This window comes from Phyllopteryx taeniolatus, chromosome 12, assembly GCF_024500385.1.
Source record: "Phyllopteryx taeniolatus isolate TA_2022b chromosome 12, UOR_Ptae_1.2, whole genome shotgun sequence".
In the NCBI taxonomy this organism is placed as follows: domain Eukaryota; kingdom Metazoa; phylum Chordata; class Actinopteri; order Syngnathiformes; family Syngnathidae; genus Phyllopteryx; species Phyllopteryx taeniolatus.
The window spans coordinates 20145699-20170867 of NC_084513.1; the positions used below are offsets into that span (position 1 = coordinate 20145699).

The 25169-nt window shown below is 42.1% G+C and overlaps 1 protein-coding gene and 1 long non-coding RNA gene across 4 annotated transcripts in view; one reads left to right on the top strand and one right to left on the bottom strand.

Moving 5' to 3' along the window:
* The window catches only part of myo16 (myosin XVI), a 79049-nt gene that overhangs the window by 13227 nt on the left and 40653 nt on the right, over positions 1 to 25169 (top strand). The window contains 14 exon segments of the mRNA XM_061791736.1: positions 1309 to 1379; positions 2489 to 2632; positions 8826 to 8934; positions 10439 to 10563; positions 10643 to 10768; positions 15637 to 15712; positions 17186 to 17336; positions 17420 to 17570; positions 18255 to 18365; positions 20350 to 20415; positions 21069 to 21196; positions 23575 to 23680; positions 24250 to 24367; positions 24956 to 25103. Of these exon segments, the coding sequence (XP_061647720.1) occupies positions 1309 to 1379; positions 2489 to 2632; positions 8826 to 8934; positions 10439 to 10563; positions 10643 to 10768; positions 15637 to 15712; positions 17186 to 17336; positions 17420 to 17570; positions 18255 to 18365; positions 20350 to 20415; positions 21069 to 21196; positions 23575 to 23680; positions 24250 to 24367; positions 24956 to 25103 (1630 nt within the window).
* On the bottom strand, positions 18734 to 25114 carry LOC133486489 (uncharacterized). 3 transcript variants are annotated; one of them, XR_009791044.1, is made up of 4 exons: positions 24973 to 25114; positions 23627 to 23724; positions 21084 to 21230; positions 18734 to 20976 (listed from the first exon to the last, which is right to left on the bottom strand). It is a non-coding gene; the product is annotated as an uncharacterized LOC133486489 (long non-coding RNA). The 3 variants fall into 3 exon arrangements; XR_009791043.1 differs by having other exon boundaries at positions 18735 to 20976; positions 23685 to 23724; XR_009791042.1 differs by lacking the exon at positions 23627 to 23724 and having other exon boundaries at positions 18735 to 20976; positions 24973 to 25113.

Sequence of the window (25169 nt, forward strand, 5' to 3'; positions counted from 1 at the left end):
CGCTGTGAAGTGCAAGGAAAAAAAATTACAGCAGTCATGTTTACGTCATTTACGATTCTCCTGCTCGTGTCTCGTCCGCTTAAAAAGTTGCTGTTCGCTAATGAGGATTTCAGCAATCATACAGCAAAGCCAAAGTATTATTCCCTGGTAACTACTTAAATCTTAGATGAGCCTTAGTTGGGGGGAGTCGGAGTCTTGAGCCTTTATAGTATTTGGAAGAGATGAAGGATAATTGCCGTGATTGACTTCAATGTTCAATTTCTACTCCACAATATTACACTCCAGAGGCTATTAGACAAATGAGGAAAATGTTTTTGCGCAGTGCACTATGAGTACAGTGGGCTTTGTTTATACATATTTTACTCTGAAATGATTAAATTATGTTTTTGGGATGGCCTAACCATAACGAAATAGATGTTTTCTTTTGTACATATCTGATGCAGATTTAGAATGGTCATCTCGTTACATCCGCGTAGTGTACCTTTCCCGCGATGCACAAGCCACTCATATCGCAGTTGGGTGTGTCCTGCCGAGAACACAAGGGGGATTCCTAATAACGCATAATAACGCTTGCAGGACTGGTGTCACAAAAGATCTATGTCCAATTTAAACCTCAAACTACAAGTTTTTCCCTTGGAAGTTGTCTCAGCCTTCTTAATGTCATGCACTTGGTGAAAACACTAACCCCTTTGAGTTCGGCAAAAAGGAAAACAATCGCAGAAAGCCATGTCGGGTTATTCGGGAGGTTGCTCCGGCACGGAAAGGTTCATCTCAGCCACGAACTGTTGGATGCTCAGGCCACTGTTAGCAGGTGCGCCGTCATTGTGACGCAGCCACGAGTTCTCTTGCTACAACACTTCCCTCTTCTTGCTCAAAGAATGAAGCGAACATTGTAGAATCTCTTTGGACCCACACTGAAGGGAAAAACTTTTTTAGTTTGTATTTGAAAATGTGTGTCTTGTGAAACCAGTGCTGGAACTTTTCTGAAACAAGTCGTACACTTCCAACTTTGTGGAAGCAGTTTGGAAAAGGCCCTTTTCTGTTCCATAGTGCACCAAGTCAGGTCAATAAAGGCAAGCTTGGATGACTTTGGTGGAGAACAACTTACTCGAAACCCCTTGAACTGCGATTGCAAAGCCAGGCCCTAACTAAATTTGTGACATCTTTGTAGAATGTCTCCCCAGAAGACTGGAAGCTGTTGTAGCTGCAAACTGGGCAACTCCTGAAGCGACATGGCCAGGTGTCCCAATGCCTTTGTCCATTCCGTGAATATGTATTATGTAATTACTACTTGCTCTTGTGTTGCAGTTCTGCGTCTGCTGAAGGAGGGAACTGACCCCAATACTCCCATTTCCTCTGGGGGGTCGTTGCTACACTTGGTAGGCGACACACACAAATGGTGCACGACATATGTGACAGGTATACGGGACATAATAATAATGATGATGCATGTTTAACTTCAATGGAGTTTGTCTCTCATGCGACCACTTTTACTGTTATGAATTTAAGCATGAAAGTCATTGAAAATCACTGTTTTGGTTGTGTGAAGAGCAGTTTTGTATGAACGGCATGATTAAAACTAGTGCCGAAGACCTTCACTTGCTCACAAATAGATGGGAAAGAAGAAAAACTTAACATATCCTTACTGTAGTGACATAAACTATATGGGCAAAAGTATTGGGACACCTGCCATTAACTAATGGAAGGTAAAAAAACAGAAGTGCGGTTGTTAAATTGGTCTTTTTATGTTGGCGTTTGCAGCTTCAACTCTTCCACTCTTCTGGGAAGGCTGCGGTAAACTGCGAAAAACACACTGAAAGCCTCTATAGGATCGGAACACGCTTACAAACAACAATGGAGGAGAACTAGGCTCTTGTGTATTCATTCTTGGCATGTGGCTATTGGTATGGAGAGACATTTTATTTGAGAGGAGACTGCGCAGCAATAAAATTGTGGCGAATTGCAGCTTCCAGAGCTAAGGCACAGCAACGTTAGCTAATGTTAATGTTTATTTTTGTAATTTCTTGGGTACTGTCATGCCTTCGCCTGTGAGCTACCGACTCCAGCTCTTGACGTCACTCTCTACGCCACGGCCCTTAAAGACACACATCCAACGCACACATTTACAGTATTGACACGCAGGAAAATTATTTTATTTCTTCACATTCACTTTCATTATGATTTTATATAAGAGTGATCATGATGGAAAATTAAGAGCTTCGTCAAATTAAACTTTTGAGTCCAGGTACCACTGTAGTTAAGTTACCGATTTCGAAACTGCACAACCAATGAGCAACCCGCAGTGGTAGAAATAGTTCCAGCAGCACAGCAGACATATCATGAACTAAACTGGTTGTCCCAAGACTTTTGTCCATACACCTATGTCTATACACCATTTGTGTAGGTGTAGAGTGCGCGACAAGCACACGTGAATCGAGAACTCCTTCTGTCGTGCGCGTCAGAACGATATCCTGCCAACATTTCGCAGTGCGCTCGCCACGACAACGTGCTGGCGGCGGAGTTGCTGATGGAGCGAGGCCTGAACGTCAACCTGCAGGACGAAGACCTGTGGACGGCGCTGCATGTAGCATGTGCGTGTGACCACGCCGACGTGGTGCTGCTTTTGCTTCTGGTGAGAGACACACGACGCGCATGCCAAACCCAACAAGTCGTGAGAATGCGCTTCTATAATCCTCAGCAGACACTCACCCAGTAACAACATGCATGGGCAAGCGCTGCCAATCCAAGCGTGAAAGCTACAATTTGTCTTCTGTTGTGGAATTGATTGGTATACAAGTTCTGTGTTTGGAAGCCTCCCCATGTTATAAATGATTTGAGGTTTTGGGTGAGCATGTGCTTTCCTGTATTTGACAAAACAAGCTGATGAACTCAGGATACTGTGTTTCCTCAAATAGTAGTTGTTGTGACACTTGGAAACAAAAAGACTTGTTGTTGAGAGACTGTATAGAGCAAACTCACAGACTAGATCGTGTAAAGCAGCTCCTGTCTCACATCGTTACTGTAGGATGTCCAAATTTGGTTAATTTCATATTTCTTCCCCCTAATCTATAATATTGAAAAGGGCTTGCTTTCTTTGACAATGTAAAGTTAATGGCTCAACTAACGTTCCAGTATATTCTGATTGATGGAGTTAGGGGTTCTAATGTTGTTTGCACGGGTTCTATGGTGAACATTTTTGCTCTGTGTTGACGGGAGCCGCTGATTAGGGCCTAGGGCCATCTGCAGGGGAGGGCAAATAAGACATTCAGCTCAGTCATGCTGTGTTGATGAGACCCGCAGAGGCTTGTCATCGGGCCGAAGGAGCTACATTCCTCCACAGCTCGGCCGTGTCGATTGACTGCGCGTGGCAATGTCGAGGTTCCGATGTTGATGATGGGTGATATGCCCACTGCGGTGACTCTTGTCAACGCCTACTCCCTGCAGGATGCGTCACTTCTGCTTAATGCCTACCATCTATTTGACGTAAATATGTTGGGTCTTTCTTGGGAACATTGGGGGAATAGGGGGTATTACTTGAATAAATTAATTGATTTAAATATACACATAATGTGTTTTCAGGATATATTTTTTCCCCCCCACAAAAAACACAAAAAGGACAAAAAAAAAGTCTATTTGCCTTATGTGCGCCTCTGACACGGTTAAACACACTGTAAAGTGAAATCAGAGATTTGTTTCTAAATACATTATAGATGTTTGTTGATAATAACTGCTGAAAACTGAGAATGACTACATTTTGGCGATATAGCGTTAAACTGTCTTTCAGTGTTTCCGTTTTATATTCTAGCCACCAGAGGTTTTAAGCGGATATATTTTCAAGGCTCAAACATGTTGGGATGTATATATATGTATATATGTATGTGTATATATATATATATATATATATATATATATATATATATATATATATATATATATATATATATATATATATATATATATATAGGCATAAGAAATTTACTAGACGAAGTAGCATCCAAGGGAAATGCCCACACATTTAAGAGCTGATCATTTTTGAAGCCTCGTTATCTATACTTGGCAATGTTTTTAATCATTCAAATTTGGCAGGGTTGCGAACAATATTCATTAGTCATTGGACAGTACGGGATATTCTGAGAACCTTTACAGTGGTAAAAATACCTACAACAGTAATGCATCAAGCTGATCCAAAACCTGCTGCTTGGTTACTTCAGTAGTCCTGAAAGTTATTACGTTAGGATCCTACTGATGCTTTTTGAACGGGTAATCCAAGAGCCTTTCCATCTAAATGTGGCAAAATAGCTGCAGAGTAACTAGATTTGCAATGCAGATGCAATATCTTTTTCATGTGCTTGTTTATTTTGCACTCCAAACGCAGCCGCTGCCTTATCTGCACCGCTTTCCTCCGAATATGATGGGTTTCCATTTTAATAAGAAGCGGTATCACGGCCTCACTCGACGAGCCCGATTAGCAACCTTATGTTTAATTGCCACAGGAAGAAATTGTCTATTGTGTCTTGCTCCGTGTCTATTCTTCTTTGCTCCTCCCCATCCTTTTCTTCAGCATTGCTTCCTACATTGAAGCAGTGTGACTTTTTCTGATGAACAGATTTTTCCATTTCCCCTCTTCGTTTTCCAAAATGGTTGTTAGCACTCTCATCCCAACCGGGTTCCAAGAATATTCCCACATCTATTCTTTGCTCCTGCTCTGGTTCTGGTGAGTAACTGAAAATTCAGAGAAAGCATGGATTGGTACAGTGCTTTTTCTGATTTAAGCTTCCCCCTTTAAACCTTTACAAGATGTAGCCGAGCTATCATGTGATCCACAGGGGACATGTTCTCTTCTAAAATGTTATTTCTTATCCTCATCCTCCCAAAACACCAGTGGAATTGACCCACTTTCCCCGCTTGTGACGGATGAATTTGGAACGTCTGCGTTTGCCAGTCGTTTGAAGTTTGTGGTTAAGAGCGAGCCCCCGGCTGTTCTCTGAGCCCGGCTTCGTACGTTGCTCAGTTTACCTTGCAGCCGCATGGTGGGTGATATTATGTAACACAATTGTTTCGCTTGTTTATTCAGTTGTTGTTCACTGACATAGCCAGTGGATCCTCCAGATTTGCATTGGTGATTCAACACATAACGTCAGCCTCATGAGCTGTTCAGCTAGATAACTTATTAATAGGCAAAGCAGCGTGCTACTTCATAACTGAATTAAATGTGGAGTGCAATATATGTTTGTTTTGTCCATGTTGCAGTCTGTCCATAAGTTAGCAGGATACATCCTGGGTGTCAAATAATGACGTAGGATGACAGAATAGCATTTTCTTTCTTTTCTTTTTTTTTCTTTCTAAGGCTCGGTGGACTGTTCCATCATGACTCAAACGGCAAAGAGAGCTAATTCAGGAGGGTTTGTCTGCCCATTTTGCCCAGTTAGCTGGCTTCTCCCTGGTCCATGGAAAATATATTAGGATGACACCTACGGGACTCTACCATTTGCATTCTTTCGACCTCAACTAATAATTCGAGTCAGATAGGTTGTATGTGTTAATTTATACGTTAGATAAAACACAACATTAAGAAGAAGACCAATTTAAAGCAGTTCCCAGGCATCTTAATAACATATCTGCGATCCGAAGGTCAAGAGCTACAGCTGTTATGGCTGAAATTAACTTGTGTTGAGGGGACGGTGATGTCTCATGCGTTCCTGCTGGGCTAATACTGGGTACGGCTGGGGTTTCCATGACGACGAGCGCAGAGCTAGGAGTTGGTTACATGTTGCGCCCGCAGTGAAAACTGCGCAGTACACGTAATCCCCCACAAAGACTGTTAGTAATTATTTTCAATGATGGAGGCAGCACTTCAATGCCAAGCTGCCGAATTGCACTTGTCTATTAATTATCCCTGTATGGGGTGCATGCAGGAGATGTATGATGCTGAAAAAAAAGATTCATGATTTTTACAAAATTTTAAAAGTCCCCTATTCATTTATTTTGATAAACAAAATGAAAAAATGGTGCATTATAGTTTTTTTTTCTATGAATATAGTGCCTCCTGGTGTGTTTACATAACAATAGTCGTTATCGAACAGAGGTGCTAACTCTTAATAGAAAAGCTGTCCAAATAAGTAACCAATAGACAGAAGCGTGACGTCCATTTCCTGAACCACCAAGGCACGCTATATTGCGGAGGTGAGCAAGAGTGGGTCAGGAGTCAACTTGTTAACCTCTGGCGGTGTGCAGGGCCGCTTGCCGACGCCGACTCATTTATATCCGTCATGGCTTATCGTTTGAGCGCAGACAAATGACTAATGCCTCAGCGTCCACGGGCCACTTGTCATGATTCCCCTGCCGCCATCCGCGTCGACCGGCCTCGTGGCGCTTTGTGCCATGATGAAAGCGTGGCTATTACCCTTGTGGCGGCGCTGTAACTCCCGAGAGTTGAGGCGTTTTTCACATCTTACTCTTTTGGGATACAAACTTAGGTACACCTGTGTACGCTGAAGAGATCCAATACAAGAACTGTATTAAAAACATCTGCTCTTAGAAAAATAATCATTTCAGCAACCATTTGTCAGTTGGATTGTATTCGACTACCTGGTTCATGGAGGATGTCCTTGTAGTAAAAAAACAAAACAACAGTGTTTATTGATTATTTATTATTTATTTTTTTAGCTTCCGATCAAGAAAGTCTACCTCGTCGACAATTGGTTGCTGTTCCCCGATCGTAAACGTTAAATTAAGCCCTGAATTGGAATGTATGTGAGTTTACAGGACTAAACTTTGTTAAATTAAAAAGCTGTTTCCATTCATTTGTGGTGGAAGGAATTCATATCATTAGTTCATGTACTGTGCAGTATATATTTACATTATAGCAATACATGAAATACTGAGTTCAATTTCTTATTTTGGCCTTAATGTGAAAACATTCAGAAAATGCTGCATTACATGTTCTGTATTCATCTTGTTTGTACCACTGCTGTGCTGTTTACTGTCACAGCTCATTCCAAAATAATTGAATCACACAATATAAATGTGAAAGTTTACGTACCCGTTGGCTTACAGGCATTAGGAGTATACACTGTATCTATTGTGTCAAGTGATTGCGCCATCCAGTCAGACTTGGACTTATACTGGGCCTGGAGGTGAATGGTCTGGGTTTTGCCGTACAGCCCGCAGAGTGCCACAAACGCTCAGAGGCGCAGAAAAGGCAGGCGAGAGGAGCAGTCAGCTTTATGAGGAGGTTGATTGTTTTTTTTATTTATTTGGGGCGGCGAGCACAAATCTAAGGGACATATTGTCAGTTTATATTGAATCATATAAGGAACTAGGAGAGTGGTAGAGCTTGGAGACTTTTTCCTCAATAATATTCCTTAATTGCTTTTGTTACACTCATAAGTGAGCGAAAATGGCGGACACGGATCGGTGAGCGTCGTAACCGTTGTCTGACGATAAAGTGATGCCATTAAACTTTCTTTATCAGTGATATCTCTGGGGGGGTCTTGTGACAAAAACAGTTTGTCTGGGATATTTAATTTTTCTGTGAAACGAGTCTCTGATGCATGAATCAATTCAGATTTTTGCTTCGAGGAGGTTTTCAGGCCTTTTCCTCGGTGGACACGCTCGTAAATCTCTTTGCTGCCGGGTCACTAGAATTCTATTAGCTGCGTAGGTCCAATGAGTGTCTTCACTTTGGGACCTTCACCACCTCCGTCATCCCCTTTATCAGACCCGGTCCAGTGACGAGAATTACCTCCGCTTGTCTTTTATGGTCCAGTCAAAGCAACGATTCGTGTGCCAGCGTCTGACAATGTATATTACGTTTACTGCTTCAACACGAAAAGAGCATGAGCACATTTTGCATCATGTGTGCATATCACAGTATTTTAACAGCTAATGAAGACAAACAAAGAGAAACACATCTATCATAAACACATAGCGGGTCATTAATGGCGCTCGAGGAGAGGACCTGCTAGAAAAGCGCTCCAGTGGGATCCTTGTCGAGTAAACACAAACACACATTCATCTTCCCACACCGCCTGAACCTAACGTTCAACCTCGATCTTTATTTTTAATGAGATCCTTAGCTCTGTGATCTCTTCTTGTTTCAGGCGAAAACGAAGATATTGTTGAACCGTTAAGGTTCAACACAGGGCACCCTGTTTATTTATTTATTTATTTATTTTTTCATTAACATTTTTCCATTAGGAAATAATAAAAATAAGTCGAACTGTCATGTCCACAGAACTTTTTGCAAGTGTTAAAAGAAGCAAAACACTCTTACATGTAAGATGGACAAACAATAAAGCACGATCCTAGATGACAGATCATAAAGATGTAACGTGAAGGGAAGCGCTGTCGTAAACGCGCCCCCAAACATCATTTATGAATATTCTTAATTGAGCAAAAAGTAAGTCCACCGCCTTTTATAGTAAAATCAATAAAAGACTCGGCATTCAAATTAAAGCTGCAGTGAGTAACTATTTTTTTGTTTGTTAAAAAAAAGTCATTTTCACCCAAGCCACTACAATGCGGATTAACAGCTTCTCCAACATTTCACTGTTTTTTTTTTTTTCAGTATTTATATTTCGTGTCGACCGGAGACATTACTGCGCTGGCTGTCGCACCAAAAATGATGTACTGTTGGAAACGACACATTTTACCGAGCAATGGGTGCAGTGCAGCTGCTTGTCTCCTTTCTATTTCGTCAAATTTTGTTTTCATTTGAATTGCTAATTGAACGTGTTCAACTGTAAATGTTCCACTGTAATTTAATGGAATTGTTCTTGACAAATATTAACCGCTAAATTCTTTCATGTCTTATTCCTCGGAAGGCTGGGGTGAACGTTCTGCTGCAGGATGTCGACGGAAATGTTCCTCTGGACTACGCGTCCGAGGGAACGGAGAGCCGCTATATTCTGCAAAAACACCTGGAGGAAAACGGTAAAGACACCTGCTGCTTTTATTTGCATTTTAGTTTCGTAAACATTCACCGGTTTTGACACTAACGCATTTATACATTTGAGAGTCAAAAGCAGGGGTGGGCAATGTATGGCCTACGGGCCACATACGGCCCACCGGGCATTAACATTATCCTGTAATATTTCATTAGCGTAGTTAGCATAATTATTAAGTCATTTTTGAATGGCCAAAGATTCATTGCATCATTTTTCTTTGTTTTTGTTTTTTTTCTCTCCCCAAATTGGTTAGGTAAATATATATTTATTCATTTTGTATTTGTTTTTATTCCTTGATCTAAAAAAATAGTAGTTATTTGTAAATAATAAAATAGAAAGGAGTAAAGAAGTTTACATATATATTTTAATGTCTCTATTTTATTAAATAATTAGTTAATACATTTTTAGAACAATTCAAATTTTGATCTGAGAATTTGATTTTTAAAAAATATGGTTTTACAAACAATTTATTCATTAATTGTTTTGTCACGTATGACTAACCGGCCCCATCTGTGGGTGTAAAAAACATCTAATATGGCCCTTGAGCACAAAAATCGTAAAAAGTGTACTGGCCAAAACTGGACTCATGATTAAATGCGTGAGAGGCAGACATTGCACTTTATGGGGGGATCGAGATTAGGATTGATAGACAGCCTTGGGTAGCGTTTTAAGAATTTGAATGCAGTCTTTTTTGTAGTACGTTTGCCCTTGGGGCTAAATGTGGTTAGAAACGTACAGCATGTAATCATCCTCCGTAGTCCTACCATGAAGCTGCACAAGACCACAAACCCTTCAAGTCCTAAGCTAAGAGCAGCCTACACGCACGCACACACTTGCACACAAAATATAATGTCTCAGCAATGAGTCATAGCCATTTACAGTCATTTATGGCTACTTCACTCTGCTTTTGTTCGGCAGGCCCTGAAGTGTTCGCATCCCTCCTGCAGTCTTCTCCCCCCCCCCTCCTCGTACCCCCACCACCACTGCAGCCACCATGCAACACATGGCATGCTGGGCCGACGTTGCTATGGAAACTTTGCTTCATTGCCTTTTCCCACATTCGTCGGGGGAAAGAATTGGCCATGTACAATACGTCTATGGCGTATACTTGTAAATCAAGTTATACACAGTAATTAGTAAAAATACATATATTTTTATATCAATATCAATATCGCATTCTGAATTATTTTCAAGTTCGGGTTGCGTAACTGAGGACCGAGGACCCCAAGTAGTACGTAACTTTTTTTCTGCATTTTCTGCTAAACTGTCACGATGTGAAACGGACAACCTTGCAGTGCTAATATGTTAGCAAAGATAACCCTATTTGTTACCTGTACCAAGACTCTGGTTTGGCCAAGTCAAACCAAGACTGATTGTTTGTCAATCAGTCCTTGTTCCCGCAACAACTTCAATCAAGTCCATTGTTTTTTGAAGAATATGAAGATTCAACCATTTCTTGTTTGTGTGTTTTTTTTGTGTTTGTTTGACAGGCGTGGATGTGTCTTTGATGCATAGCATGCGGACCCAGAGACCCGACACGATGCTATCCGACATCCGGCAGCTTGTAGCCGCAGGGGCAGACCTCAATCAGCCCAATGACGACGGGGTCACCTTGGTAAGTCTCCTTCGTGATTCGGGTCTACTTCTTTCGGTTGGTTTGGATCTGTCATTAAACCCCGTCTGTGTTTCAAAAGCTTCACATCGCGTGCGCCAGCGGCTATCGGGACGCGGCGGCTGTGCTGTTAGACAACGGGGCCGATCCTCATCCCGTAGCCCACAACCTTTGGACACCTCTCCACCTGGCTGCTAAATATGGACAGGTAAAAGGAAAAAAAAGATATATATATATCTGGACTTTCATATGAGATTCCTTACTGTGCAAAGCTCAATTGATGCAATGTCACTGGAGTAAAGTATTGATGGATCGTTCCTGTGATGAACTGGCCTGCAGTCACTCTGCACACTTTCTGATAAACTGCTCCTTTTGCCTCCATTGATCCTCAGCTGCATGGCGTATGGATTCGAGATTGCCGTTTCGATTAGCTCTTTAGTCGTCTCTCTTAAAGAAGCAGAGGACATTTGAGCAAAAACATGGCAGAAAGCTGATTTGATCTGATGCTAGGGAGTAGAAGAATCCAATTACATTGCAGTATTGCACACTCATCGTGATTTTTATAATTGCATTTTCGGGGCTTTGGGCTTGTCTGCTGACAAAGAGAATGATGTGCATATTTTGAATCACTCCCAACCTTCGCTTCATCTTGCCGAAAAGCACGTTCACGTCCTTCATGATGTGAAAGTCAAACACAAGATTCTTGGCATAGCCAAAAGGGAAATTGGTACATTTTCTTCCAAACGTGCAACTGGCCATAGATTTAGATGTTTAAAGTTTGTATAGTACGACCATCCATTTTCAAGGGGGACGAGAGGCGGGGCATACCATGGACTGGTCGTTAGCCAATCGCAGGGTTCTACATCTCGTTTCATCAAATAGTGGCCTCCACGCCAATAAGGATAATCAAATTTGTATAGTGCTTTTATTCACATTCAAAGACACTTAATAGACAACCCATTTCAATTAATCGTAGAGTGCTTTTCCCAATTGGTGTCTCTCTCCTCAAATTCATGCTTAATTTCTACATTAAATCATATTTTCATTGGTTCTTGATTGTGTTTTTAGCTTCTAGAGATGGTGAATTTTGTGTTTTTGTTTGCTAGAAGCTATAATCAAACATGTATTCTAAAAATGCTGAAATATTTAACTGTTTGTGTATAGTGCATCTTTGAAATGAGTTTCACTTTTTGAATTGATCTAGCTAACTAAATGAAGCTTTTTGACACTCTTCTAATTTACTGAGATGTACCTGTATGACCTTATAACTCTTTTCCTTGCATCTGGGCCACTCAGGACGAGTTAAATGAAATCCATCGCCACCACTTTTACATCTGTTTGCCATCGGGTGAGTGAACAGAAAATGTAGCGGCCGCTATTCGCTTTTATCGGGCCCACGTGACATCATGGCTGTAGCGGTCGTGTCGAGTAAATCGGCTGCTGCCCGACGGAATGGAAGGTCTGGCTGACGCGAGGCCATCATAGCAAACAGTTGCCTGGAAACACTGACGGCCAAGCGTAACTCTAGCTGGAGCATTAAACCCAAAGACCCCCCTGCGCAATGTTGCACACACGCCACACTCTCACCCTTTCAAAAGACGTATGACCCTATTACCGCAGCTAATTAAGATGCGCTGTCCCGCTATTGAGATAAGTGAGCGCGCCATTGACCTCACCGGGGAAGAGTTTTCAAATTCTTACAGTATGTGAGAGGATTAAAAATGCCTTTTAATGAAATGTTTCAGATCATGGCTCTGCTGGGTGTGGATTAATTCATTGTATTCTCTGATGATGGTAAGGCATGTGAGAGATTTTGGAACAGGAAGCAATGTGATTCATCTTAAAGTTGATTTCTTGGAAGATCCTTTGTCACATATTAAATTGACTTCTTTTCGGGGGTCACCGGGTCCAGATGACCTTTTTTCTTGTCCTCGCGGGTCCTCCGGAAGGTTGAGATCTTAGTCTGTTAGTGACGTCTAAGCCAGTATTTATAGGCTGGGAGCACAGCTGACAGTGTGCGGCTCGTGGAAGAGGTTCCGGACTCATTTTTTAAGCAGCTGCCACAGTGAATGTGCTGAGTCACTTTCTTTTGTGCCACAGATGACACAAAAGCTGCCTCTACTGCTGTATTGGTTATTAATATTTAAGGACAGTTTTTAGGGACTAGAGAAGTCTGTTTTTCATTCCCATGAGAACCGCGGCGGCAGCCTGAGCTGAGTGATTACAGTGGCTTTTACTTTCAAGGAGCGCAGCGCAGCCCAGATTGTGGGTGGGTGCGGAACTAAAACCCCTAAAGACAATAACAGCATTTTTGCTCATGGAGGCACCACTTCAAACACTACAGGGAACAAACGTCACCAAACATCCAAGTATGCGCTGCTTATCAGAATCCTACATTGCTAATCTGTGCATCCAACGACACTCAATGCAGCTCTGCTTACCTTCTGGCTTTAACATGGTAGCAGCGGCGTCAGTGTTACCCCATGTGTGATAGTGTTTCAGACACTTGAAAGTGGCTCTGGCTCTTCACCCAACCTAGCTGTTCATGTCATGAGCGAAGAAACTCAGTCCTGGAGGTTATTATTTAAATTAACCCTGCTTATGCAACAGTGGGGTGGAATTGCAGTTGTTTAATTTTACGCTTGATGGGTGGGTCGGCTCTCCAGAGACGCAACTATTTGTATTCAAGCCATTAAAAAGTCAACTTTCCACAATATGTCCCCTTTAAGATAAGATTATTTCCATTAATTTTCATGAATATTTTGATGCATCTGACTGGAAAAGGTTAATGGAGGAACCAAATTGGCTCTGCTCCGCTGCATGGAATTATGATGAAAAAAAAAAAAAAAAGTAAACCAAGTCAAGTGAAAAAGCAAAACAAGAAGCTAAAGTAAGTCAACATGAATAATCAGTGCAGTGCACTCATTCTGACCAGCAGCTTCTTTTTCATCATTTCATGTTTTTATTTTTGTCATTGTAGTAATTATTAGTGCTCAATTTGATTCGAACTGGGACTTTTTGAAAATAAAAATCCAAATTAAACACTGTGATCATTACAAAAAGAATGATTGGCATACGTCAGTTTCAGCCGTGATTGACAGTCACCGATTTGGGGTTGCGTGCGGTTTCAGACTACGATTCAGGGTAAAGGGTCCCTTAACATGAAAAATAAATTACGTTTTAATGGAAATATGCCAGTCAATCATCAAAACCGGTACCCCTGTTGGCACTGGCACACATACAGTCTACAATCAATTGTTTTTTCAGCACTGCACTACTTCAGTATTTTCTAGTACAGCGTCGAAGAGATGGCCGTCATGATGCCGTCGCTCGTATGGCAAGAAGGTCGTAAGATCCGTCAGTGCTGTCATGAGAGTCACGCGCACCCGAAACGAGATGTACTGTAGCTGCTTTTCCGGGGAGAATGAACACATATAAAGAGTGCACCACACACAGGAAAAAAAGGAGTGTGACAGATGAAGATACAATGAAAGACAGATAGAAGAAGAGTGCAGGTCAAAGGTGACAGTCACTGTCACATCAATGTGTTCACGAATGAGCACTGTTACGGGGGGGTTTCTTCCCTTCTGACGTGATGGCTCACTATGGCATGGGGGGGGGGGGGGGGGGGGTTCTTATTAGAAGTGTCACAAGTCAAATCTGCTGCAAATAATGGCCCCTTCTTTAATAGATGTGGTGTCTCCATCAAATAGAGGCCACAGTTATCCCTCAAGGAGAGAAAAAAACAAAACAAAAAAAACTACCTCAGTTCCTGGCCGTTAGTGTTCACTTATGCTGACAGCTGACAGCCACGTCTACTCTCTATCGCCAGTCACACTTAGTTGAAGGTAATGAATTCCCTTGCAGAATTCAAGATGGTCTTACAGTATGCGGAGATAACTGACATAGAATCTTTTTTATTTTGTTGTGTTTGTACTAGGGCTTATCATTGATTTTTTTTTTTTTATGGAATAATTCAAGTTTATTCTTCAGGACTCTTGTTTTTGCGGCTTTTGAAGTTGAAAATGTGTCCTTGTTGAGATGCACCGCTTCCACTAACAAGATGCTTGTTAACCGAGAGGAGCTTGTTTTCAAAAGCAGGGTCGTTTTTGTCAACTTGGCGATTTGGATCCGTTATTTAGCGACTTTTCCAACCTCGTTTTTGCTGAACGGTGCCAAACACGCTTCCCATGACTCTTACGCTTGCATATGGATCAGCCAAGCCATGCAGTTTCCATTTAACATGTTAATTTATTAAGGATCACGTTCACATGCATATTTTGACTAAAGGGGCATTTTTCCAAGCGGAAAGACTTATTATGTGTAATAAATAAATACATAAATAAGAAGAATGTATTTCTATTTTTTTGTGGAAGTACAAATACGGGTACAACAAACAAGTAATCAACAACTAATCCATTATCAAATTTTGATTATTGATTTATTGTTTAGAGGCATTAACTGCAAATTGTCCAGATTTCGGTCGTCTTCCATAAAAGCAGACTGATTATAGTTCTGTTCCATCAAAATAAGACATTTGATTTGACTGGAAAACATTTTTGCCTCTTTTCTTACTTATGGACCAAACCAGTCACTGAATCACAATCAATTTATGTTTGTTCATTTTCTGCAGTCAACTTGAACGAATGTGCTTTGTTTGAATAAAAGAAAATATTTAAAAAAAAAATAAATAAATAAAACTCCTCAATTATTCGAACAAATAAGCAAAAGTTAGTTGCAGCCCTAAAATAAAGTAAAAAAGGTTGTATTGAAAAATGTCACTGTCCTTTGCTTTTTCTGTAAGCTAAAGTGGAAAAAGTAGAAATCAGATTAATTTATTTATTATTTATTTATTTTTTTGTAAAAACACTTAGCCCTAGTTTGGACAAATAAATGCTAATAATATTACTAGACGCCTCCCCCATTGTGCAATTGAGTACACAAAGCCCCCTGGCCACTTTATGAGGAAATGCATACGTCCATTTATTCAGGTGCACTCCAGTATGAAATATGGCATTTCTTGCTGTTTTAAAAAGAAGATGTATCACAAGAGAGCGTTTCCTCCATCCCTTACAGGCGAGCATCGTTAGTCAACTCCTGAGGCATGGCGCCAACCCCACACTGTTGAACTGCAACCAAGACAAGCCCTCAGGTAACACACATTTGCATACACGTATAAAGTGCAGTCCGTATTCACACATCGTGCAGCTTCAAGAGGCGGAGTGAAGCAAACAGCAGGAATGACTGAACCACCTGAGCCAATGCTTGGCTTTGACAATCATATTAAACAGGCACAAAAAGATCCTGCTTCATAATCTTGTGAGCACATCTGTGTGTATTTACAAGAGATAATGAGTCTTCCAGTGGAAAAAATCTCACCGACACCTTGCACACGTCTGTTTTCACTTACGCACAATGTTTACGTTGGATGTTAGCGCTAATCAATCAGACGTGACTTGATTTATTTAAGAATTGTGTTATAATGTGCACGTAACCGCGTGTGATTTTTCCAATATGAATGAATATACGTTTACATTTCAAATGTTCACGTCTCACCTCTAAACTTCCCGCAGTGTAAAAGCAAATACAGCGTTTGCCCGTGGCCATTTTTGTGTGGGCCCGCATCAGTCTGGCCAAAATCAATAGCTGCCCTCTCTAGCTTGTGGGCTCACAACACGCATGAGACAAGCCCTCAGAGACTTCCACGATCCCCCTCCCCATCTTTCTCCGTTAGAGCCCGACATCCTTTCTTCAGCTTCTTTATGAGGTACGGAAGTAAGTGATGAGAGTCAGGGGGGTCGTCAGCTGAAATGAAGCCTCCATGTCCAATAACCCCCTAAGTGGTGCTTGAGTGTAAAATAGTTCGACTTCAGGGCACTCGAATTTCGCAGTCCATAACATGTTGAAATATAGGAGTTAGTGGGAGAGATTCTTTTTTTCTTTTATTTATTTTCTTTTTTTTATCATTTTATCATTATTAGTCTCCTGCCACTTTTAAGGCTTTTTCAATACTTAAAAATACGCCAAATTTGCCCCCTATCTTTGTCTATCACTAGCCTTCTTGAATAGTAATTAGAGTAATAATCATAATACTAATCATAATTTGCGCAGTGTTTGCAGCGTCATAATTGCAGTAAATATTTGAATGAAAAACCCTTCTTGGCCGTAAATATGAAACATTAAAATGCAAAACAGTTAGTACATCAGTAGCTGAACGTTGCTTCTTTTGCTGCGTGACGACGTAATATTACGGAGCTCGTCGGTCGTAACCTCGACATGTCGTATGCCGGGATCGTCGTGAACTGAGGACCCCCTGTAATTGGGGTTTTCATATAATGGGGTGTGGGCGGATTATGGCAGCAAAGTTTGATGCCTTGCCATAAAAACGCGAAAGTGTAATAAGTCAGCGCCACGCGGCCCGCAAGAAAGAGCCTGTCCCGCCTCAAAGAGATTCACAGACGCTGCATACTGGCAGAAATGTACACAATAACTCCGCTCCTGATTCTTCGCCGTCCGCTACACTTAGCAACTTACGTACACTCCCGGGAGGACTACTAGGGTCCCATTCTTCACCGCTCGCATTCTGAATGCTTCTTGATTTTGATTTTGGCTCCAATGTCCTCAGACATTGCCGCATCAGAGCACATAGCGGACTTGCTCCTGAATGGAGAGGCAAGCTGGCTGCAGAAGCTGAAGGACCCCTGTGGCCCTCTGCTCTCCACGTCCCAACGCTGTGACGGCGGAGCACATGACCTCAACACCCCTGTCAAAAACCTGTAGGTTAAATAGGAAATACGCCTTCATCTGCCTCCTGCCCCGCTTTTAATTGTGGCAATCACAACTTTAATAAACCTGACAGGAACCCTCTGGGCCTCCCCATGGCTAAACGGGACAGCCTCCTAGAGAAGTGGGCCATGTTCCGAGAGGCGGGTGGGACGCCCAGCCGGCAGCCTTCACTGGAAAACATCCTGGATGGCCCTTTTGTCTCAGGAACAACCAAATTGGAACAGGTAATTTGCTTTCGGACACCTGCAGTCTACTCTGAGCTAATATGAGCCGATCCAAGAGTTGAATCTATATTATTAGGAGTAAGGCGTTTACTTTAAAGATTTCAAATGTTGCTTGTTTTTGTATTGGTTTCAAAGCATACAACATACGTACGGGCAGCACTGTGGCGTAGTGGTTAGCATGTCGAGAGGTCCTTGGTTTGAATCCCGGGTTAGGTCACCCGTCCTTGCGTGGGTTTCCTCCAGGTATTCTGGCTTCCTCCCACATTCCAAAAATATCAATGGAAACTTTTAAATTGTCCACAGGTGTAAAGGTAAGTCTAATGGTTGTTTGTCTGCATGTGCCCTACAATTGGCTGCCAACCAGTCCAGGGAGTACCCCGCCTCTTGCCCAAAGTCATCTGGAATAGGCTCCTGAGGACAAACTCTATAAAGTAAACGGATGTATGGGCAATGCACATACAGAAGCACTTTCTGAACTTTCATGAACTTCAGCTTTACAGATGCCAGGTTTGTGTTGTGGTCCAGACATATACCCTGACATAGCGATTCATGAATTGGGACATAAGATCTATTAGAATTGCGGTGCCGTTTTGCTGGAGGATATGTTCCAGACCTAACCTGCGATATAGAGACGCTCTAAGAAAAATAATTATTGATATTGCAGTTGTGTGTTTCCCTCCTCAGGTGAAGCTGATGCCTCCGGCGCCCAACGACGACCTGGCGTCCCTCAGCGAGCTGACCGACAGCAGTTTGCTCTATGAAATGCAGAAGCGTTTTGGCAACAACCAAATATATGTAAGTCTTGACTTTGGTTTCGGCGGGTGTACCTAATAAAATGGGCACTTTGTCGACGGGGTTTTCAGGTTTAAAGACCACGTACCTTTGTGGCTTTTTGACCACACCGCTGTCTGTCACTGCTATTAGGGAGCAATAAAACACGCAACCTAAACTTGTGACAATGAAAAAAAAATTCTGTGGTTACATTCAGCGCTAAATTGCCTTCATCTTTCACAATTGCGCCCATTTTAAATACACGCTATTTCCTCGTCTTCTCTATGAAGCAAAACTCGGACCGACATGGCACACACTGAATGTGTTTTATTGTGGCGCTCCATATGGGTGACAAGGTGGTCCGCAACAGGGGGCGGGGGGTACACAATAGAAAGGAGCAATGACATCTAATGAGTGTGAAGAGAAAATGACTATGCTGGGTAAAATGCTGCAATCACGGCGATGTCACAGCACGCTTGCTGCAATTGAGTGTAATTGCACCTTCAGGGACAAAAGGACACGCTCGCACTTTGTGATGCGAGTGTGTCAAGCAAACACAGTCCGCTCAGCCTCCGATTCCAAATGCTGATTTGCCTTTCGAAATGAGGCTGACATCTGATCCATGTGACCTGTTGTTTTTAATAAATTGGAGCAATGCAGGACCAGATCCAGCTGATGCAGCTGTTTTCTTTATTTTGTATTTAATACAGAGTAGTGATTACATTCTAATATAATATAATACATACAGTAATATACACAGTTGTATAAATTATAATGTATATGAATAAACTGCCAGTCTGTTCCACTTTGCCAATCTTTTATTTAAAACATTTTTTCCCCAAAGGAAATAAAGGACATTAATTAGCCCGTTCCAGGGTCAAATTATTTTTCCCTTAGGAAATCATGGAAATATAATTAGTCCATTGCAGGGTCAAACTATCGTAACCGTAAAGACTTTTTTTTTTTTTTTTTTTTTTTAAATACAACTTTAACATACTTAAACAAGTGTAAAATAAGTTAACCACTGTAATATTAATAATTGTAAAAACACTCTTTTTAACAGTCTTAAGTGACCACTGAGGAGGGCATAATAAGGCATTTCACAGGTGCGCTTAATTTATTTGTTTTAAAACATTATCACTCAAGCAAGAAGCTAAAGAAACAAGAAATAACATAACCAGTCATATGATAACAGTTGACAGTTTGACCTCCAACTCACGTTTGCCAAATAATTTCCAAATTGTCCAACTTACGTTTTCCGTATCGCATGTGTGTATTACTTCCTGTTCCTGTAGGCTCGTTTTTGTCTTCCACAAACTAACAAGTGACAGTGCGAACGTGGCGTAACCAGTAATGAAAAATCCAAGAAGTGTTGCAAGCCTTCTTAAAATGTACAGTAATATATATCACTTGTGATGTGTTTTTCTTCTAACTATGCACGTCTGTGTTGTTCAGTACATTCCCATTGGATGAGAAATTGAAATAAAGAAGTTCTATGCCTATTTTAAATGTATCCTACCCAACAATTGCCTTGATTAAAAGAAAATGGGACAGTGATGGCGTGAGGACAAAGATGGCGAGCGCCCCATATGCTCCCAGCAGGGTGGTCGGAGATGACATTTTGATGAGGGTTCTTTCACCTGCTGCCAACGGAGCGCTAACCACCCCGTCGCTCAGCAGAGCTGCTGGGGACGACCGTCATTAACAGTAGCTCGACGGCTCGACTACTGGATTGAAAGTTGTTCACCCTCTCGGACACACTGGTAAACCTCGTAAAGACGTAACATGTTCGGGTCATCGACCTTGAACCAGCAGGGCCAATACGCTCTTGCAGCTTTCAAAGCTCCGTTGGGACTCTTTGCTAGAGAGCAGAGTGTAAGGCCTCACTTTAAAAGGTTCCAATAGTGATATATTTTTCCAAATGTAAGTATACATTGTGTAGGAAGGGTGCATATTGACATATGCACGTCACACTGACATGAATTTTGTTTGTTTGGCTCGGTTGCAGACTTACATCGGACACATTCTTTTGCTGGTCAACCCAAACAAAGCGCTGCCCATCTACTCCACTTTGGTAAGCTTTTAACAGACCTCAACGTTATCAGACTTACAGGAAAGACCATTAGACGCTCTCCTGTGCTGTTTCCCCAAAATTCCAAAAATGACATTTTAATGAGGCGGATATTTAAAGTTGTCCTTGAATTTGTCCTAAACTGTAAACATGCTTTTCCGTGGGATAGTCCTTGCAGCGCACATTAAAAGTAACACAATAATGGATGTCGGCTGTCTAATAGAGAGACATAAACATGTGAAATGGACTTTGTGGTTGATTAATAATGCATTCTTCCTGTCATCAAAGCACAAGCATAAGGCTGACTGTGCATCAAGAAATCCAAGGGTGGAGCCACGTGCAGGGCCCGAAACTGAATTTTGAACAAATGCCACTCTCAGTAAATTACACAATGAGCGCGGCACGTTATTCCAAATGGCACTTTCGGAGGATTTGGACTTGATCGGAGGAGACATCTTCTCCTGCCAAGCTCCCGTCCCTCTGGGAGGCGCTCGAAGGACATATGTCACAATATCTGCGGTCTGCTCGCTGTCTGTCACCCTCTCACTTCTGGTGGACTGCAGCCTGCTTGCACCAGAAACAAAGTGTGGAATAAGAGTCCAGAACCTGATTAAAAAGAGTGCCACAATGGATTGTGTCTGTTTTGTCTCTCTCAGGTGAGCCAGTTGTACCTGAGCTCCACAGGGCGCCTGTGCTCCTCTTTGCCCCCTCACATCTTCTCCTCGGCAGAGAGAGCGTACCACATGATGCTGCAGGAGAGACGACCACAATGTTTCATCCTGAGGTACGTGTCCCGACACGAACCGCCCTAGTTTACACTGAGGAAAAAAGTCAGCAGAGTGAAATAATTGCAAAAAAAAAAAAAAAAAAAGATAATAAAGTCCGCTCATTCTGTTTCAACACCTGTTAAACAACCCCCCCCCCCCCCCGAGAGATAAATAGCTGCGGGTCTGTTCAGTGTTCGCACACTGATGATTGTGTGTTTGGAGCGTCTTTGTACTTGGCCTGGCGGCGGCAGCTCCTTCATTGCAATTACGCTTCGCTGCAGCTCCCCGGTAGCATTCCTGCTGAGTTGTAACCAATCTGGCAGTGAGTTAATGCACCCTGGCCACAGGCTATCCATCTCTCTCTATGCACACACACTTGCACACACACACACACACACACACACACACACACAGACATACATGCAAGGACATTGACCTTTCTTGTCCTGCCTTTTGCACTCTCTTTTTCTCACTTCTTGCTCAGCTGAGTTCTTTTTCACAACACCAAATAGGAGATTCGTGTTTTTGGTTTGTCATTTTTCAAAAAGATAGGAGATGCGTGTTCAGTCCAAAACGGTGACAGTCATTCCGGATATATCTCGGGTTAATGTGAAAAGAGCACTCTGAGCCAATAGAGATTTCTTTTAAGATTAATGTGGTCGGTGGTCTGTCTTTTCTTGTTTCCCAGTTCTTGAGGCAATCACATTTGGTTGTTTAAAATCTGCCAGTTTAATTTGGTTTGTGACGGTACGGAGGGGAAAATCCTGATCAGGATTGCGTTTCCAGCGTAGGCTGCGAAGGTGGGATGCCGAGAGCTACATCGACAGTGGGATTAGCGTGACATCGCTCCAGTCAGATAGCATGTAATTTGACTTACAATTAGGGATGTACCAATATGAGGGTTTTTTTTTTTCAGATTTCAGAGTATGAAGGTGATAGCAGGTTGCAAACCTGCTGTGGACACGAAAATGCTAACATTGGGCATTAACTGTCGGGTCTGGTGCCAGTTTACTGCCCGAGCGCTGCTGAGACGCCCTCGCCGAGTCCTGAGTCCTTTTTTCTTACCCACTACCAGAAACCAATATAAACTGAACCTTAAGGCTCGATCCATCATCTACAATCCAGTCCAAAGCGATGAGCCAAAATATCCCCCCTCCCCCAAGACTCGAAACTGCAATCGGTGCTCCCAAGAACCTGGCCCTGCACACTGCTTCCATGTTTACAGACATTCAATCAACAGTCATAAATAATCCCCGAGGCCAGCTCACTAACCAAATGCCCTTGAAGTCTAAAATCTGGTCAAAGAATAGACCCGGGATAAGACCTTTTGGACCTCACACTCAGCTGAACTCGGTGCAGGAAATACACACTGACAAAGCGAGCGGCGCACTGCTGTCATTAGGGAGGTCTTATGACCTTCTGCAGCCATCTGCTGCTGCTGTGCATGAATGTGTAGTGACATGGACTGCGGCAGCACCTTATGTCGTACGGCAGGCCTCGAGCAGAGGATGCGCCACGGCAGCGACTTTACGCGGGCTGTGCTGACCACTGGAGCAGGGTATGACATAAGCAGGCGCTGTACAAGGTGTAGGATGGTGGTTTTTTTAATTCATTGTTTTGTCCTGTTCGGCTGTTAGGTCAAGCAGAATGGAAAATCTCTATCCCTTTTATGCCGGAGTTTTTACGCTTCCGCTGTGGTATTATAATTGAGGTTTATTGAGAATCAGACTTGATCAGTCGAACAGAACAACGTTTCTAGAAGGCAGCGAGAAACAAAGCCAAAAGACAAACCACTAATTGTAAACATTCATTATCTACAACAATGAAATATTAAATATGAGTGTTGCATGGGGCTGTCGTGCGACACCCTGTGAGGGAAGGACAGGACGAGATAGAACAGGACAAGGACAGGAGGAGAAGCATGCAGGACAAGGGTCGTGAACCCGGCTGTACAACTGCAGTGTGGTGGCATTAATTATGTCAATTATAAAAGTCTACAGGACGAGAGGTCGTGTTACATTCTTCTTAAGCGTTTGTGATTGTCTTGACCAGAATGGGAGATGAAACACAGGAGGCGCATTTTCAACACTACCTTTGCATAACAAGTCAATTGTGTCAATTGCCTTTAAAGGTTTTGAGTGTTTTTATCATACAAAGAGTGGTTAAACAATTTTTACACTTGTGTGACAGTTACAAATATTAAAATGTTGCCTATGCAGTTAATAAATGTTTTATGATCCAACAGTTTTCCCATTATTTTCGTATGGGAAGTTTTTTTTTAATATTGACAGCAATACAAATGTATAAATGATGATTTACTAAACATCACACGACTTAAAGAATAGACATTAAAATTCTATCTCTCATTGTCTTCCTTTGTGTTTTTTTTTTGTAGTGGTGAAAGTGGTTCAGGGAAAACGGAGGCCTGTAAGCACATCGTACGACACCTGACAGTCAGATCCCGCCCCAAAGGCTTCGCACTGGAATCCAGAATGAACCACGTACGTTCGGATCTGGCGAGAGGCTCACGTCAGGTCATCACGGGCTACCACAACAAACAGAAACATAATTTGACTGGAATGCACAGAATTTCATTGATAGGGGTACTTGTTTGGAACAAAACAACAGCAACAGGAGCGGAGGAACATTGTTTGAGTGTGTATTTAGGCTGAGGATGGAAGATTTCATTCACAGAAATCTTGACCAAAAATCTCCATTTCAATCCAGGGGGGCCAGTGTATGTGAGTTTTGTAGTCATTAATTCCCTTTGGTAGCGGTGTCATGACGTATTTGCCGCTCTTAAATCCTGCTCGGCTCTCGCCTCTCCGTCTCCCGGCTGCGTGTAGCTCGTGAGAACAAGCGCTATGTTCCGTGATGAAGTCATCCTCATGCGGCCGGCCATATCTGGGTCAGTGTGCTCCCTTATCATCTAGGGCCAATTCGGCATACTACGCCAAACTGTGCTTGGCTATCTATCCACTATATAGATGCACACTGACACCTGGCGGTAGGAAGTAAAACACGGCGAAGCATGCACTTCTAATCTAATCTTGCATTTTGAATGATGCAGGCGAATTGTATTCTGGAGGCTTTTGGGCACGCAAAGACGGAGAAGAATAGCAACTCCAGCCGCTTTATCAAGCTGTTGACCATCCAGTACTGTGAGAAGAGGACGACGCTGCTCAGAGGTCATTCATACTACTTTTAAAACCCCACCTGATTTAATTTCATCCCTCTTTTTGTTTACGGCATACACGTAGTTGCATTCCGGATAAATGACCATCGTGTGGTTTATTTATTTAAAAAATGTATATTAAATTTGCATGTATTTATATCCGTTATTTATTTCATTTATTCATTCATTCATACATTTTACCCTTACCAGACCCGATCTAATGAGATCCAATACTACCGCTTAATTTTTACAATACAAACTTTAAAACAGTTATTATTCTTCTTATTATTTTGCTAGTAGAGCAATAGTTTTGGCGGTAGTAATATTATTTTTTTTCTGTATGTAATGGAAATATGTTTTCAACAAAAAAAAAGTTCTAAATGCAGCAAAGAAACCCGCTCAGTCAGTCGCCTACTGTTTATAGTTTTGTGCGCAATGGCGTGAAACTCCAGCAGAGGGAAGTGAAAGCTCATATTTACAGCGAAACATGCCTACTTTCCTACCAGTTATTTTAAACAATGAGAATATGATCGTCTTTGTCTCACACCTCGAATGCACTAAAAGAAATTGTCATTCATGTGAATGTGACTTGATGTTGTAGCGCGTGTGTCCACGTACATGCTGGAGAAGTCTCGTGTGGTCCAGTGTCCTCTTCAGCAACACAGCTTCAACATCTTCTACCTGATGGCGGAGGGTCTGTCCCCTGAGGAGAAGAGTGCACTTTACCTCAATAACCTCTTGGCTCACAGGTGTGTTGTCATAATGATCCCAAACAAGAGCGTTTCTGGCAACTTTCAATGCATCTTAATTATTCT